The sequence below is a fragment of the Ambystoma mexicanum genome, chromosome 3p, assembly GCF_040938575.1.
Source record: "Ambystoma mexicanum isolate Mex_15411 chromosome 3p, UKY_AmexF1_1, whole genome shotgun sequence".
In the NCBI taxonomy this organism is placed as follows: Eukaryota; Metazoa; Chordata; class Amphibia; order Caudata; family Ambystomatidae; genus Ambystoma; species Ambystoma mexicanum.
In genome coordinates, this window is record NC_090925.1 from 1,080,533,145 (window position 1) to 1,080,548,212 (window position 15,068).

The 15,068-nt window shown below is 48.2% G+C and overlaps 1 protein-coding gene across 2 annotated transcripts in view; it reads right to left on the reverse strand.

Annotated features, from left to right (window-relative positions):
* The window catches only part of TCERG1 (transcription elongation regulator 1), a 1,289,229-nt gene that overhangs the window by 330,363 nt on the left and 943,798 nt on the right, over positions 1-15,068 (reverse strand). For both annotated transcript variants that reach the window (XM_069652440.1, XM_069652439.1), the window contains 2 exons: positions 13,176-13,311; positions 12,335-12,424 (listed from right to left, as the gene is read on the reverse strand). In XM_069652440.1, the coding sequence (XP_069508541.1) occupies positions 12,335-12,424; positions 13,176-13,311 (226 nt within the window). The remainder of the gene's footprint in view (positions 1-12,334; positions 12,425-13,175; positions 13,312-15,068) is intronic.

Genomic DNA, 15,068 nt, shown 5'->3' on the forward strand with positions numbered 1-15,068 from the left:
GACTGGTTTGAAAATAGCACTTCGAATGCTTTAAGTGCTTTGAATACTGCTAGTAGTTCCAACAGGTTGATGTGGTTCTGTGCCGTGATGCGAGTCCACAAACCATGTGCTGTGTGGTGAAGGTAATAAGCCCCTCACCCGGAGAGTGATGCGTCTGTTGTAACAATCGCTTGCGCTTACGGATCGTGGGAGGGTTTTCCCTTTAACATGTTCTCTTGACCACCAGCGCAGGTTCTGAACTAATGTTGGCGAAACGACCACTAGATCGTCCCACCGACAGCTTGCCTGAGAACAATGGTTTTGCCAACCACTCCTGCATCGGTCGCATGTGCTGACGTGCATGTGGGACTAGATAGATGCATGATGCCATCATGCCTAGCAAACGCATTGCTTTGCGTTCGCTTATCTGGAGACCGGCTTGATACTGGGGTATTTGCCAAAGCATGTTTTGAACTCTTTCCAAGGATGGAAAGGCTAAGCCTGCTCTTGTGTCCAAGACAGCTCCTAGGAACTTTTTTGTTGTGTTTGGTACAAAACTTGACTTTTTGTCCTTTATTGAGAAACCCAATTGGAAGAAAAGGTTTATGGTTCTTTGCATGTTTTGTTTGCAAAGATGGGTTGTTTCTCCTGTGATCAGCCAGTCGTCCAGGTAGGGGGTACACTGCGATTGCCTCCCTGCGCAGGTGCACCGCCACCACCGCCAGTACCTTGGTGAATATCCTTGGAGCTGAAGCTATTCCGAAGGGTAGCACCTTGAATTGGTAGTGCTGGTTTCCTACCTTGAACCACAAGTTTTCTGTGCGCTGGGAACATTGAAATATGAAAATAGGCATCTTTCATATCCAGTGTTGCCATGTAATCCCTTGCTTTAGTAGGGGGATTACTTCTTGTAGCATTGTCATGTGGAATTTTTGTGGCTTTACGTAAGTGTTGGCAGTGCATAAGTCTAATACTGGGCGCATAGTTCGATCTTTTCTGGCACAAAGTAGTATGTTAAATAAATACCCTTGTTTACCTAGTTGGAAGGCACAATCTTGATGGAGTCTTTGAAAAGAAGCTTGTTGACTTCTTCCATCAGGATAAGCTGGTCTTTCTTTGTGGTCTTTCTATGGCGCGGGGATGGTTCGATGGTTTTTTCGATGAGCGCCACACAATAACCTCCCGCTGTTAGCATCCACTTGTCTGTGGTTATTTCCTCCCTTGCGTGGGTGAAGTGTGAAATCTGCCCCCCTACTGGGGAGGCATGTGTAAGTGACTTCAATCCAGCATTCCAACTAAGTCAATGCCTAGTCTGGGATGCCCAATGGAAACCCTTATTTATATATTTTTATGTCAAACGTTCTTTAAATCTGGATGATGAACCCTTATATAACGCCCCTCTCTTTGAATCTCCCCGACCTCACTGAGCCAAGAAGTAGGTTTGTTTTGCAAATTAAAAGGTTTATTTGAAGAATTGAAGACTATATATCACACTTATGAATAGAATAAGATCTGAATAGCACACTTATGAATATGAACGGTGATCAGCAATGGGTAATATTACAATATCAACAGTCTCTTTAATCACTAAGGAGTAGGAATAGGAAGGATAAGGTAGCAGAGAATACTTTGTATGGGTTCAAGGAAATGGAAGATAGGAAAAATTGCAACACAGAAATAAACTTGATAGCATTTCCACAAAAGACAATATGATCACTCTTTCTCCTGTGACTACTCACTATGCAATATAAAGAGATGGAAATGAGGGCACACAGGTTTCAGGAATATTAATCAACAATGCAGTTCAATCCCAGGTCCCCAGCAAGCTTAGAGAGAATAGGTATGATTTTAAAACAGGCCAAAATGCTTTTGAATGTGATTGAAATGAATAGGAAAATATGCTAAAATTATTTTAATTTACTAAATGGATTCAGAACTAGTGAACGTGACTTGGGAGTGGTTCAGGTCAACACTAGCAATGGTTCATGAATGATTATCAGATTGAAAATTAATTTCAGCAGTTGAAAACAAGAAGAACAAGTTACTCTCTTACCTGGTAACGTTCTTTCGATGGGATGGTCCGACGACGTATTGCATATCTATGACAGGTAATGTCCACAGCTGTGCTGCTTCGGAATATTTTCGGCATCTGCGTCCTGCGTCGATGCGCCGTCCCCGAGGACCTCTTCCGATGGCCGACGTCAGCCGATGTGATAAGTAGGACGCATGACGCCCGTAGCCTCAGTTGTAGTTTTTTCCCCAGAACGTACGACGCCAGTTTTCTGCCAGTCAGATACACAAGGCCTTGCGGAACGCAAGCTGCAATCACATAAATTCTGCAGCGGGGAAGGTAGGGAGGGAGCGATATGGAATATGTCGTCGGACCATCCCATCGAAAGAACATTACCAGGTAAGAGAGTAACTTGTTCTTCGAGGGGATTGGGTCCTCCGACATATTCCATTATCTGAGAGACTCCCAAAGCAGTACCAAGCAAGGAGGTGGGAAAAGAATTTAGAACACAAATTTTGCATGCCCAATCAAATTGCGGAATAAAGGACTGCCTTGCCAAAGGCCAGATCCTGCCCTCGGATGGAATCGAGGGAGTAGTGATGTACAAAAGTATGTACCGAAGCCCAGGTGGCTGCATCACAGATGTGATGAATAGGAACACCCCTCTGAAGGGCAGTAGACGCAGCCACTCCCCTAGTAGAATGTGCCCGCAAGCCAGCCTGAGGGTCCTTACCTACCAAGCGGTAACACTCGAAAATAGCTAAAATAATCCAACGAGACAGTCTGTTTCGTCGCAGCTTGTCCCAAACGCTTTCCAGCGTAACCAAGGAAAAGTTGATCGTCCACTCTGACCTGGGACATGCGCGAAATATAAAAGCTCAACGCTCTCCTATGATCAAGCCTATGGAGCCTCTCCTCTTCCTTACCAGGATGTGGAGGATAGAATGCTGGAAGAACAACCTTCTGGCCCAAATGAAATTCCGAAACCACCTTCGGAAGAAAGGAAGGACGAACTCGAAGGACAACCCTATCCTTATGAAACACAGTGAAGGGTGGCTTAACTGAAAGTGCCTGTAACTCACTCTGTGAGCGGAAGTAACCACAACCAAAAACAGTTTTCAGAGTTACCAGTCTCAAAGGGCAAGAATGCAGAGGCTTAAACGGAGCACCCATAAGAAACTTAAGAACCAGGATCAAATCCCAACCGGGCACCAGAAAAGGTGACGGAGGGAACACATTAGTGAGCCCTTTCAAAAACTGAGAAATTAAAGGAATCTTAAAATAGGAACATTCTTCAGACGAGCGCTTAAATATGGACAGCGCCGCCAGGTAACCTTTAATGGTCCCCACTTGCAAGCCCCTGTGGACCAAGGAAAGCAAAAAAGACAGAACCATGGGAATGTCACAGTCAAAAGGATCCACATTCTTAACTCTGCATCAGTCGCAGAACTTCCGCCAACGGCAACGGCACAGAGACTTTGTTGCCGGCCGTCTGGCCGAGAGCAACACCTCCATCACGTCTTCAGGGAGGTCCCAATCCTTATAACTCAACCTTTCAGAAGCCAAGCGTGAAGGTTGAGGGATCTGACCTCTGGATGGAGAACTTGACCCCCATCCCGTGAGAGCAGATCGTCTCGGTAGGGAAGACGACGTGGAGAGCAGATGGACAAGTCGCGAAGGTCCGGGTACCACGTCTTCCGGGCGCATGCTGGAGCAATGAGGATCATCCGGGAACCGAACCTCCGTAACCCCCGCAGTACTTGCGGGATGACGGGGACTGGAGGAAATGCATACAGCAGTGGGAATGACCACCACCACAAACGCGTCTCCTAAGGCTCCTTTTGGAGGAAATTCCCGCGAGCAGAACCTTTCGCACTTCCGGTTGACACTGGAGGCGAAGAGATCCACTTGAGGGGTCCCCCAAAGGGTGAAGATCTCCAGGGGAATCTCCTGAGCCAGCTCCCACTCGTGAGAGATCGTGCTCTGCCTGCTCAGAGCGTCCGCCGTCTCGTTGTCGTCTCCGGCCAGATGACCAGCCGAGATCGAAACTTCCTGCTGGATGGCCCAGAACTCGAGCTGCATCGCCTCCCTGCACAGAGGAAGTGACCCCGCCCCCCCCCCCCTTTTTGTTGAGGTAGTACATGGCCACTGTGTTGTCTGTTAGAATCAGGACACTCCTTCCTCGCACAGTTGGTAGAAAAGCCTTCAGGGCTAGCCTGACGGCCCTCAGCTCCAAAAAATTGATATGGAGTCTGGACTCTGACGGAGACCAACGACCGCCGGTGGTACTTGTGCTTGGGATGGGTCGGCACATGGAAGTAAGCGTCCTTGAGGTCGAGAGACGCCAACCAGTCCTGAAGTTGAAGGGCCTGGAGGACTTGAGAGAGAGTAACCATCTTGAACTTGTCCTTCCTGAGGAGTTTGTTCAAACCGTGCAAGTGCATGATGGGTCTCAATCCCCTCTTCGAAATCAAAAAATAAGGGGAATACCATCCCTTGTTCCTCTCCGCTACAGGCACCAGTTCTATGGCGCCTTTCTCCAGCAGGGCTTGAATTTCCTGCGCAAGGAGCGGATCCGGACTCTTCAAAGAGAGGTTCGCAGGTGGATTGTCGCGAGGCCTCTGCTGAAAGGGAAGACAGTAGCCGTGGGTTATGATCTCCAGAACCCACACATCTGAAGTAATGGCACGCCTCTCTACAAGATGCTGCGCCAGCCTTGCCCCAACCGGCGAACCATGGGACCTGGCCTCATGACTGAGTGGTAGCGGCTGTGGCGTTGCCTGAGGGCAAAGAGGCAACTGCCCGAGCGGACTTGGCACCTCGAGTACCCTGTTTTTCACCTCTGGCACTCATACGGTGGCCTCTTTGACTGACAGCTCCTCTCGCTTTACTGAAGGACGAGTAATAGCGAAAGGAACCACCCCTCCATTGTTGTCCCCTAGGACGAAAAGGCGGAGGTTGTCGAACTGCAGCACCCAACGACTTCGCTGCAGCTTTGGAGGTCTGCAACCTCTGAAGGCTCTCGTCAGCCTTGCAGCCAAAAAGATGTTCACCGTCAAAGGGCATGTTGAGGAGCCGGGACTGCACATCAGGAGCGAACCCCGACTTCCGCAACCACGCAAACCTGCGTATTACGGTGCTCGCCGCCATGGACCGGCTGACACAATCTGCCATGTCCAAACCCGACTGAACGGCCTCACACATAGCATCCTTGCCATCCTGAACCATAGCAAGGAAACCATCCCGTTCGTCCCCTTCGGGAATATGTTCAGTCACAAATGCAACACAGTTCCACAGTGTGTGTGTGAAACGAGACAAGGCACATACGGAGTCGGCCGCCTGAAGCGCCATACCCCCTGAAGAAAACACTTTCTTCGCCCAGCCATCAAAACGTTTGTCGTCCCCATCCGGAGGGATGGTAGGATAAGACGCCTGCTTTGCCGGGGCCGTAGCCGCCTGCACCACCAAACTCTCCGGAGTGGGGTGCCTGGACAAGTAGCAGGGGTCGCTATTGGCTGGACGGTATTTTCGTGACAAAGACTTGCCCACTGCCGGGAGACTCTCCGGAGCAGTCCAAGCCGCTGCCACCCTTCTCTGCAGAGCCATATGAAACGGCAGTACCGGGTCAGTGGGGGGACCAAGATCAAGGATGTCCGTGAGATCATCCTTTACAAACTCCCCTGGGGGAGCCGACCATCCCAAGTACTCGGTGACCCGAAACATAAGGCGCCGGTACGAAGAATCGGCATGAGTGCCAGGCTCCGGCCTACAAACCTCCACCTCCGGAGAGGTGTCCAGTCCACTGGCATCATGCAGTGACTGCCTCAGGTCATCAAATTTGCTATGGCCCGAGAGAAGCTCATCAGGCACCGTAACCGGAACCAAGCCCTCATCAGAGCCCTCACCCCCCTCTGAAATGTACTCCAGGCGGTGAGAGGAAGACACCTGGGGACCAATGCTATGCCTGACCTTAGCCAGAGCCTTACTAGGGGCTACCCCTGTGCCACAGGGCCCCTCCGACAACACCGCCTCGAAAGACGCTGAGGGCGCCGAACGAGTTGGCGCCAGCGTCGAGTGAATCGGCGTCGACGTCAGCCGCAGCGCCGCCAGCATCGGCGGCGCCGACACAGGCCTCTAAGCCAGGGCTCCGAGCGTGTCTTTCGACGACCTAGGCGCCGACAGCGTCGACGACCCCCTCGAAAGCAGAGCCTCGAGAGAGGTCATCGACGACCTCGGCGCCACAGGCATCAACGTCTTCCTCGAAAACGGCACAGGATCACGCGGTCTCGAGCGCGTCGAGGACCGGGACCTGGAACGGGCATGGCGAGAACGGTTACCCTTGTCTGAGCTGGACCTCTCCAGCGAAAAGTGCCGACCACCCGAGCCCGAAGGCTTGCGAGCAGTATCTCTCGATCGATCACAACCAACCCCACTCGGAGGCGCGGACGGACCGGTGCCCTGCGATTCAAGAATCGCCAACATCATCTTCCCGAAGGAAGCCCATTCCTCCGGTGTCGCTTGCATGGTGGGATAAGCGACCCGCCGACGGGCGGAGTCCTCGGAAGAGGACGGGGAAGGCGACCGATGCCGGCGCTTCCAGGAATGCCTCGAAGAGGCAGAGGAGTGGCGAGACAGAATCCTGGAAGGAGACCCACTGGGCCTCCGACGATGACGCGGAGAGTCTCCTCTCGAATCATCCGTCGGAAGCCCCGCAGACCTCGACTTCCTGGGCTTAGACACCCTACCTACTGACAAACTTCTTCTTGCGCTACCGCAAGGCCTTGGCCGTGAGCGACTGGCAGTCGACACAGTCGTCCGTGTCGTGGGCCTCCCCGAGGCACCAGAGGCAGGCGTCGTGTGAGTCCGTTACCCACATCTTGGACCCACAGTCCCCGCATTTCTTGAAGCCCGGACGCGGGGTTGAAGACGAGGTAGACATCGTCACGAACAGGTTTACACAAAAACCGAACAGGTTCAAAGAACCGAGAAGAATATAACAAACTCCAAAGAGTCAAGGCGTACCAAGATTCACGAAGCGAACACGTTCGCGAAAAAAACGGAACTGAGGCTACGGGCGTTGTGCGTCCTACTTATCACATCGGGTGACGTCGGCCGTCGGAGGAGGTCCTCGGGGACGGCGCATAGACGTCGACGCAGATGCGAACATTTTCCGAAGCAGCACAGCTGTGGACATTACCTGTCATAGATATGGAATACGTCGGAGGACCCCAATCCCCTCGAAACAGCTATTTTGACATCTGGTGAAATGTAGTAAAATTGCAATTCGCGGCAACTTTTCAGCGCGCGTGCAACGGGATTACGGTAAAACTATAAGGAATTGGAATGTCCAATCTTCCAAAGAGCTTTGGTTCAGAAATTACAACTTTTTCACGCTTTTGGTGGGTTTCTCAATATTAATTCTGCACCAATTTGTATATATGCATGCACACCCCATCTGGGCACATTTCTGTAATTTTTCACATTACTAGCATAAACACAGTAGCTACAATATTAAAAACGTTCGGGGTTTAGTCTCAGAACATCGCACAGATTCCAGCTTAGTTAAACTGTGAACAAATTTTTCATTTTAACAATCTCAAAGTTTCACATTTTTGTCAGTTCAGTGCAATTTGTTATAAGCATTTTTATAAAACATATTTACTCCAATGTTAAATCCACATTTCAGTCTGGTCCGCCTCCAGAGCTGGGCTGACTCAGAGGGTCACATGCCCTTCTTCCTGCCAGCAGTTTGTTGTCAGTCACACCCGAATTAGCATTTATATTCAGCCCAAGGACTCCTTTGTCTTTACTCAGAGCAACAGGCCAGGGTGCCTCTCCTAGTTCCTTGGATTTTGTAGTGCCTGAGCCATGGAACCTTCTTCAGGTACAGCTTCCTTGGAAGGGGTGGATGTTTCCTTCTGAGACTTGGAAGGGGCAAACCTGTCTTTTTGGGACTTGTCTTTGTGATTTGAACTTTGAGGAAGATTTTTTGGTCTGGGACTACCCCCAAAACATGCCCCCAAGAGCCTTTTAAAGTATTCTTTAAAAGGCTCTTAGGGACATGTTTTTTTTTTAATCAGGTGAGATAACCCAGTGCTTTTTATCGATTTCGACGAAGGCTGTCTAATTTTGGCAGTGGGATGGACCTCTGCCTCGTCTGTCAACGATCGGCGTTCGGCTGATTTTGTTTTATGGCGTCTTTCGGTTTCAGGGGCCTGTCATGGGGTGGAAGGGATTTCAAATGCCCAGAGGACAGTGAATCTACTGATTTCCCCCTAGACGCCCTATCTGGGCGTTTGGTCGACGGCGTCCACTCGTTGCCTCGGGATGCGTGTTTAGTGGCGTGTGAAAGGGTAGTGCTATTGTCACCGGGTGTCGTCCCCATAACAGTACAGCTGGTCTGTCTCTTAGGGTCGGGGGCCTGCACTCGGGAACTTTGCTGTCGCCCTCGCCGCCCGAAAAGACAGCGACACTGCAGTCACTGGAAGCTCCCTCCATGCCAATGGTGGCCTTAGCCTGCATTGCGTGATTGCCCAGCGCTTCGTTCTGCGATCTTTAAGGGTCTTAGATTTAAAGAGCTTGCAAGCTCGACAGTGCCCTTTGTCGTGGTTGCGGTTAAGACAGAGGTTGCACACTGTGTTTATCGATCCACAGAAACTTTTTATTACACGTGGGGCAGAATTTCAAAGGTGCCCTATCCATGTTTAGGAAAAGCAGCAGGGCGAGAAAGGGAAAGGGTGGGAAAATGCATTGTACAATGATCGCCCCCCACTCTCCCTACTGTAAGGGCCTAGGTCAGGTGGGCCATCCAAGGCCGAAAGGGTCAGTCGAATTTTGACTTCGTCCGACTGCGCTTTGTCTTTTCCACCGTGTCGATGACATGTCTATGTCGGAAGGAAAAGGACAAAGATAACTAGATTTAAACTTCTAAGCAAATGGTGTCAGCTGAAATTTGGACTCCACAAGAAGTGACCGCTCACAATGGCAGAAGAAAACAATCTGAGGGACCTCGACGCGTGAAGGACCATGGGTACAGTGGACGTCACACTACGGACAGTTTTACTGGCACACCCTGTCAACATCCCTTTTCGAGTTTCGAAATCAAGAACTTTAATACTATGCAGCTTTGACTAGATGTCGGCCTGTGCATTGTATGTGATCTAAGCAGATTCCACAAGCCTCAGAAATATATATACATATCCAGCTCGTAATCACAAAAGGAGATGACCTACACTTTGCACAAAATTAAAAAGAATTGCAATTAAGCAATACAAACAAAGTAAACTGAGAAAACAGTGAGTCAAAAAAGAACAAACCTTACATTATATTTAGAAGGAAGGAACCCAACTAAAGCAGTCTTCCCTCATCAGGAAGATGTTCCAGAATCTTAAAAGGTTGACGATGCAGGTTAGGTACCTGAAAAGGGGTGGGGGGAGCGTGGGGAGAGAGATACCCTAGTTACACCAGGTTTCGCTGCTGCAACAGGGAAGTAAAATATGTATTGTAAAAGGACGCCTTTAGAGAAAAGGGTAAAAAGAATAAATGAGGGTCGCACTCGATTACACCACAGTATAGGTTACCCAAGGGGGAATCCTTGACTAGAACTCCACGGATCACAGTCAGCTAAGATAGTGGCAGGGATGTGAACTTGCACCCATGCAATCCACAATGTTATGAAATCCCCAGAGGTACTCAAACATCATTAGGGGACACTTCTGTGGTTCTTCCCATCGGTGGAAATACAGGCCTTGTGGGTGCAGTGGCTGAAGAAGGCGTCGGGATTGTGTCAGAATTGACAGCGGTTCCGATCTCCGGTTACAGCAGATTTGCAGTAGGGAAGTTGAGCTACAACAGGAGAACAAACCACAATGGAAAGGGACAGCACCCCTGAATGGGACATGGCAGACGAAATCTTGCATCAAGGAAACACTGGCCAAAGTTCAGCAGGCTCGGTTTATGGCAAAAAACAGGCTCCAAATGGGAAGTTCTCCAACAGGAGAGCAGTATGTGAAAGAGCTCTTTGGCCACAAGCAGATATGCAGATTCTCAAGGTTCAGCTTGGGATGACTAACATCACAGAAGAGAGGACTGGTCAGTAGATGGGCAGCCCACAAAGTTGTCCCAGGACACTTAAGATGTCCTCAGACGAAAGGATACTGGTGCTAGTCGCAGGACTGAATGATCCCACTAGCTCAAGGGAGTAAAGCACTGTCAAGCTTATTTCCTGGTCATTTAGATGAAGTAGGGCTTTACTGGTAGATGGCTGGGAAACACTGCTCGTCTATAGGAGCAGTCATAGGAGTCTTTAGTGTAGTTTTTAAAGTACCCATGCAACACCCCACTTAAAGTTGCCAGTGTTCCGAAACGAAAACACAGGAAAACATGATAGGAAGAAATAGTCTCCCTTAACTGGTATCCTTAGAGGCTCACTTGTCCACCCAGAATAAATGGGTTGAGCAGTTAAGTCTGTCTAAAAAGGCTGTACTTGATTCAAAGATCAGCCACAGTTTCAGGACAGACAAAAAAAAAACGGGACATCCCATTGCAATCAATAGAAGTAAAGTAGCAAAAAGAAAAATCTTTCCTAACAAACTGCCATTCCAGATGTGGAAACTTGAAGCTCTCCCTGGTCTTTTTTTGGGCAGAAATGGCTGGACTATCATTGTCTGAAGCCTACTAGTGCTCCTAGAAGCTTCCTGGACCTCTGGTAATCACTGCACTTGAGGTGGGAGCCCCTACTGCCTGGATGGAACCAGTGGCATGATCCTGCTAGTCAAATTGTTATGCTCCTCCTTGGTACAGCTTGACTCAAACTCCTGCATTTGCCCCTCATTACAAGAACATTCTGCATCTTGTTCAAACACTTTGTCCCACTGATTTTGGCACAAGAATCTGCTTAAAATAGTCGCTATTGTGCTTACTGGTTATTGCTTCATAGGTCAAGTGCAGCACTTTTTAAGACGCTAAATAATGCAATATAATATTTGGTGTTTGACAATTACTGGAGAATGTCATATCAAATGTTCAGTTATTGAATATGGAAATGCTCAGCTTTTCTAGATATATATATATATATATATATATATATATATATATATAGGAAATGTGTGGATATGTCTGTTCGAAATTTTCAGCATAACCCCCACCATGCTACACAACTGAAATTTGATATATGGGTAGGTTCCATGGTGTAGACAATGTAAAAAGTACAAAATATAACTCTACCTTTGTCTATAAGAATTATAGTGTGAAGCACGTTTACAACTGCTCGTCAAAATATATGACAGGAGTTCCTGAAAAGGCTAAAGCTCAAAATAAATACCTAAACATACAAGTTAAGAAAATTACTTCATGCTTAGCCAAAAAGGGTCCCAAGCTACACATTGCTGTTTATTTATGTATTGTACATTTGTATGGCGCCTATACACAGGCGTTTCCAGGCGCCACAAAACAGGATGGGGGCGATATGGGAATCATAAGAATACAACGGTTATATTGTGACAATTCTACCGTGCAAGTGCATGACAAGGTGATAAGTGCAAAGGGGTGATGGGGAAGATGGAGAAGTGCAAGAGTGTGGTACCCCACGAGTGGGTGCAGGCAAGTGTTGGTCAGGCAAGGGGCAAGTGTCAGGGGAAAGAGGGGTGGGGGGGTGGGGAAGAGTGCAGTGGACAGGAGGACTGAGTTGGGATAGTTCGGAAAAGGGAGTCCAAGGGCAAGTTCTGGCAAAGGATGCTGGGAGGGACCGGTGGTGGATGGTGGTCTGGTCCCTGTATGACTCTGAAGTGACCAGGCCCCAGTCGCAGCGGCAGGTGGAGAGTTTAGCATGGGAGGGGACGGGTAAGGAAGAGGAAAAAGGCAGGTCTTGAGATGTTTCCAGAACTTAAGAAGATCCGGCTCAAGTCTGGGGGGGGTGGGGGTCTGTTCCAGAGGGAGGAGCTTGGAGAAATGTTTGACCTGCAGAGAGTTTGAGCCAGAACACTAAAGGATTCTGGCTGTGAGGTATTTCGGGAGAGAAAGCTGGAAAAAAGCAAATTAGTGTGGTATGCCCTTTCTTTCTGGACATCTGTGCATTTTATAGCATTTTGGTGAATGCAGTTTGAATGTCCAGCTGAGGGGAATGTTGGGTGCATTATGTATAAAGATGGCTGGCAGGTGCCATTGTGCATCTTCATTTTGCGAGTAAATGTCCCTGTAATAGAAGTAAAAACCAAGCCTTTTGTACTGAAAGAATCAAAACATAAATTTCTTTTTAAAAAATAATAGGACATTGGCCTACTAGTCTCAAAGACAAACATGTGGGAGTCCAAAAACAAATACATCACCCCTGACACATTCCCATACCTGTTTCCTTTCTTTAGGATTTAGCAGCAAGTATCGAGGATCAAAAACAATCTTGTGCAGCTCCTTTTCCCAGGTTGAAAAAGCAGATACCTTCAAAATACAAATATGAAGCAATGTTAAAAGAACTAGCCATTGAAATACTCCAATGCTAGGATTGGAGTGTAATTTGTCGTAGAAACTACAGGACATCTGTTAAAAAGATGGCATGAGAGAAACCTCTTCTGAACTTTGCATCACTAATAGATGACTAGCAGTGGGAGGTTAAAATGGCAACTTGGCACCTTAATTGGTCTTGCAAAACCTCACATAATTATACAGAAGTCCCACACACCCCTAATGACTCATTAAAACAACCACTACTGAGCGACATTTAGAAACCATCACATCAGAGAAAAGCCTTGAAGTTTTCATTTCAACTTCTCATTGCTCTGGAGCTTTGCAAAATTGCTTGATTTACTGTGATTTTTTGAAAACCGGTTCTTTAGATACAAACTGAACCTTTAAATAGCCAAAACAGACTTCCAAGCACCTTCTACAAATGCATTATAAAAACAATTATATATGCTTCGAACAGTCACATAAAGGAGGTTTGCATAACAAAACAAGGTGCCAACTAAGGACGTTTCAAAGTCCCCAAAAAATGTAAGATCTGTATTCCACTCAAGTAACATAGCAATATAGGGTCATTAAAAAGTCAATTTAACATTTGGTTATGATCAGGCGAAATTTAAATCATTTGTACTTACAGCCATACTGAATGAAACTTGTAAGCCATTTACACACATTTAATGAATGTTTATCTGAAAAGATTCATATACATCTTAATAGATGGTTTCCTAACCCCTCTCTCAAGAAGCATATCTCGGAACTGTTTCATTCGAGCATCCAGTGGTACAATGGCCCTTTCGCGAGCAGCCTTAATTTCAGCTTCCATTGCTGCTTCCTTATCTGATTCGAAGTCCTTGATATCCTCTTTCCTATTAAAAAAAAAAAAAAAAAAAAACAATGATCTGTAATTAGGTTTCCCAGGAGCATTGAAAAAATATGTTAGTACTTAAAGACAAAGTCAAGTTATGACACAATAACTAAACAACTATGAGACTCAAAATGGGGATAACTAACAGGTTACTTACCTGTAACTATTGTTCTCCAGCATGGGCCTGGCATGGATTCACATGCTCATGAATATTCCCCGTTGTCAGGCCCGGAATCCTTGGTAAAAGAAAAAACTCTCACTTTCACTTACAAACTGATTTTCTCCTCTAAACCAATCACTGAGCTCTGGGTCATACTTCCCCCAGTCAATGACTGCCCTCTCCTTGAGGCCCTCTTCTGGCAGCCATCCTCAGATTTGATAAGCACGTAAAGTGACAGTATGACCAAGAAGAGCCGCAAAAGGGAGGCAGGAGGGTTTGCATGTGAATCCATGCCGGACCCATGCTGGAGAACAATAGTTACAAGTAAGTAACTTGTTCCTTCTCCAGAATGGGGTCTGGCATCGATTCACATGCTCATGAATAAATAATACATAGCAGTACAGCATTACACAACCACAGAGGTGGCAAGTCTCCACAAAAGCAATTACTCTCAACTCCGGAACAGGATCACCTCCGAGCGACCAGGTTGCTTAGCACTGCTTGGCCAACCCTGGACTCCTCTCTGTAATCCCAGTCGACGCACTAGACTCTTCTGAAGGTGTGCGTGGTCCTCCACGTAGCAGCCCTGCAGATGTCCAGCAGGGGCACACCAGACAGGAACACGGTTGTTGCAGCCATAGCTCTGGTGGAATGGGCTCTCCGATGGCCGGGCAGCGGTCGGTTTGCCAACAGATGACAGTGTGTGTGATACAGCCGGAGAGCCACCTGGAGATGGAAGCTTTGGACAAGGCCTTTCCACGGTTCACAGGACCCAAGTTCACAAATAGTTGAGATGTCTTCCGGAAACTCTTCCTGCGTGCCAGATAGAACTTCAGAGCACGAGCCACAACCAGCAAGTGCAAAGTCCTTTCAGCCGGCAACAAAGGTTTCAGGAAAAACACAGGCTCGTTGAGGTGGGATTCCGACGGAACCTTTGGAAAGAAGGCGGGGTGCGTCTGCAGCAACACCCTTGTGTCGTGAAAAGTCTGTTACGGCTGTTTGCAGGATAGGGCCTGGATCTCACCTACCCTCCTGGCAAAGGTGATGGCCACGAGGAAAGTCGTTTTCCATGAGAGGAACTTGAGAGGGGCCTGATGCATAGCCGAAGGGGCCCTCTCCCCCACCCCCCATGATCCTCATCAGTACCACGTTGAGGTCCCAAGCCGGGGCAGGCGCCTTCAACGGCGGGAATAAAACAGTCCTTTGAGGAACTCCTTGACTAGACAGTGGGTCCAAAGAGAAGACCGTCCTGGAGACCTGGTGTAGCAGGAGATAGCCACCTGATGCACCTTGATGGAGGCATGCGCCAGCACCGCCTTGGCCAAGGACAACAAGTACGGTAGAATCTGCAGGGTCGTGACCCACCAAGGGTTGATCTTCTGCGTCCGGCACCACATCGCGAACGCTTCCACTTGTGCCCGTAGCACTTAAGAGTTGACAACGGTCTGGCCCTGGCAAGGACCTCCCTGCAGCTAAACGGCAACTTGTACCCTTCAAACTCTAAGGCTGCAGGAGTCAAGCCTTCAGGTTCAGCAACCCTAGGTCGTGATGCAGGATTGGGCTGCCTCCTCGGGCAAGGAAGACCGCAACCATTGGAA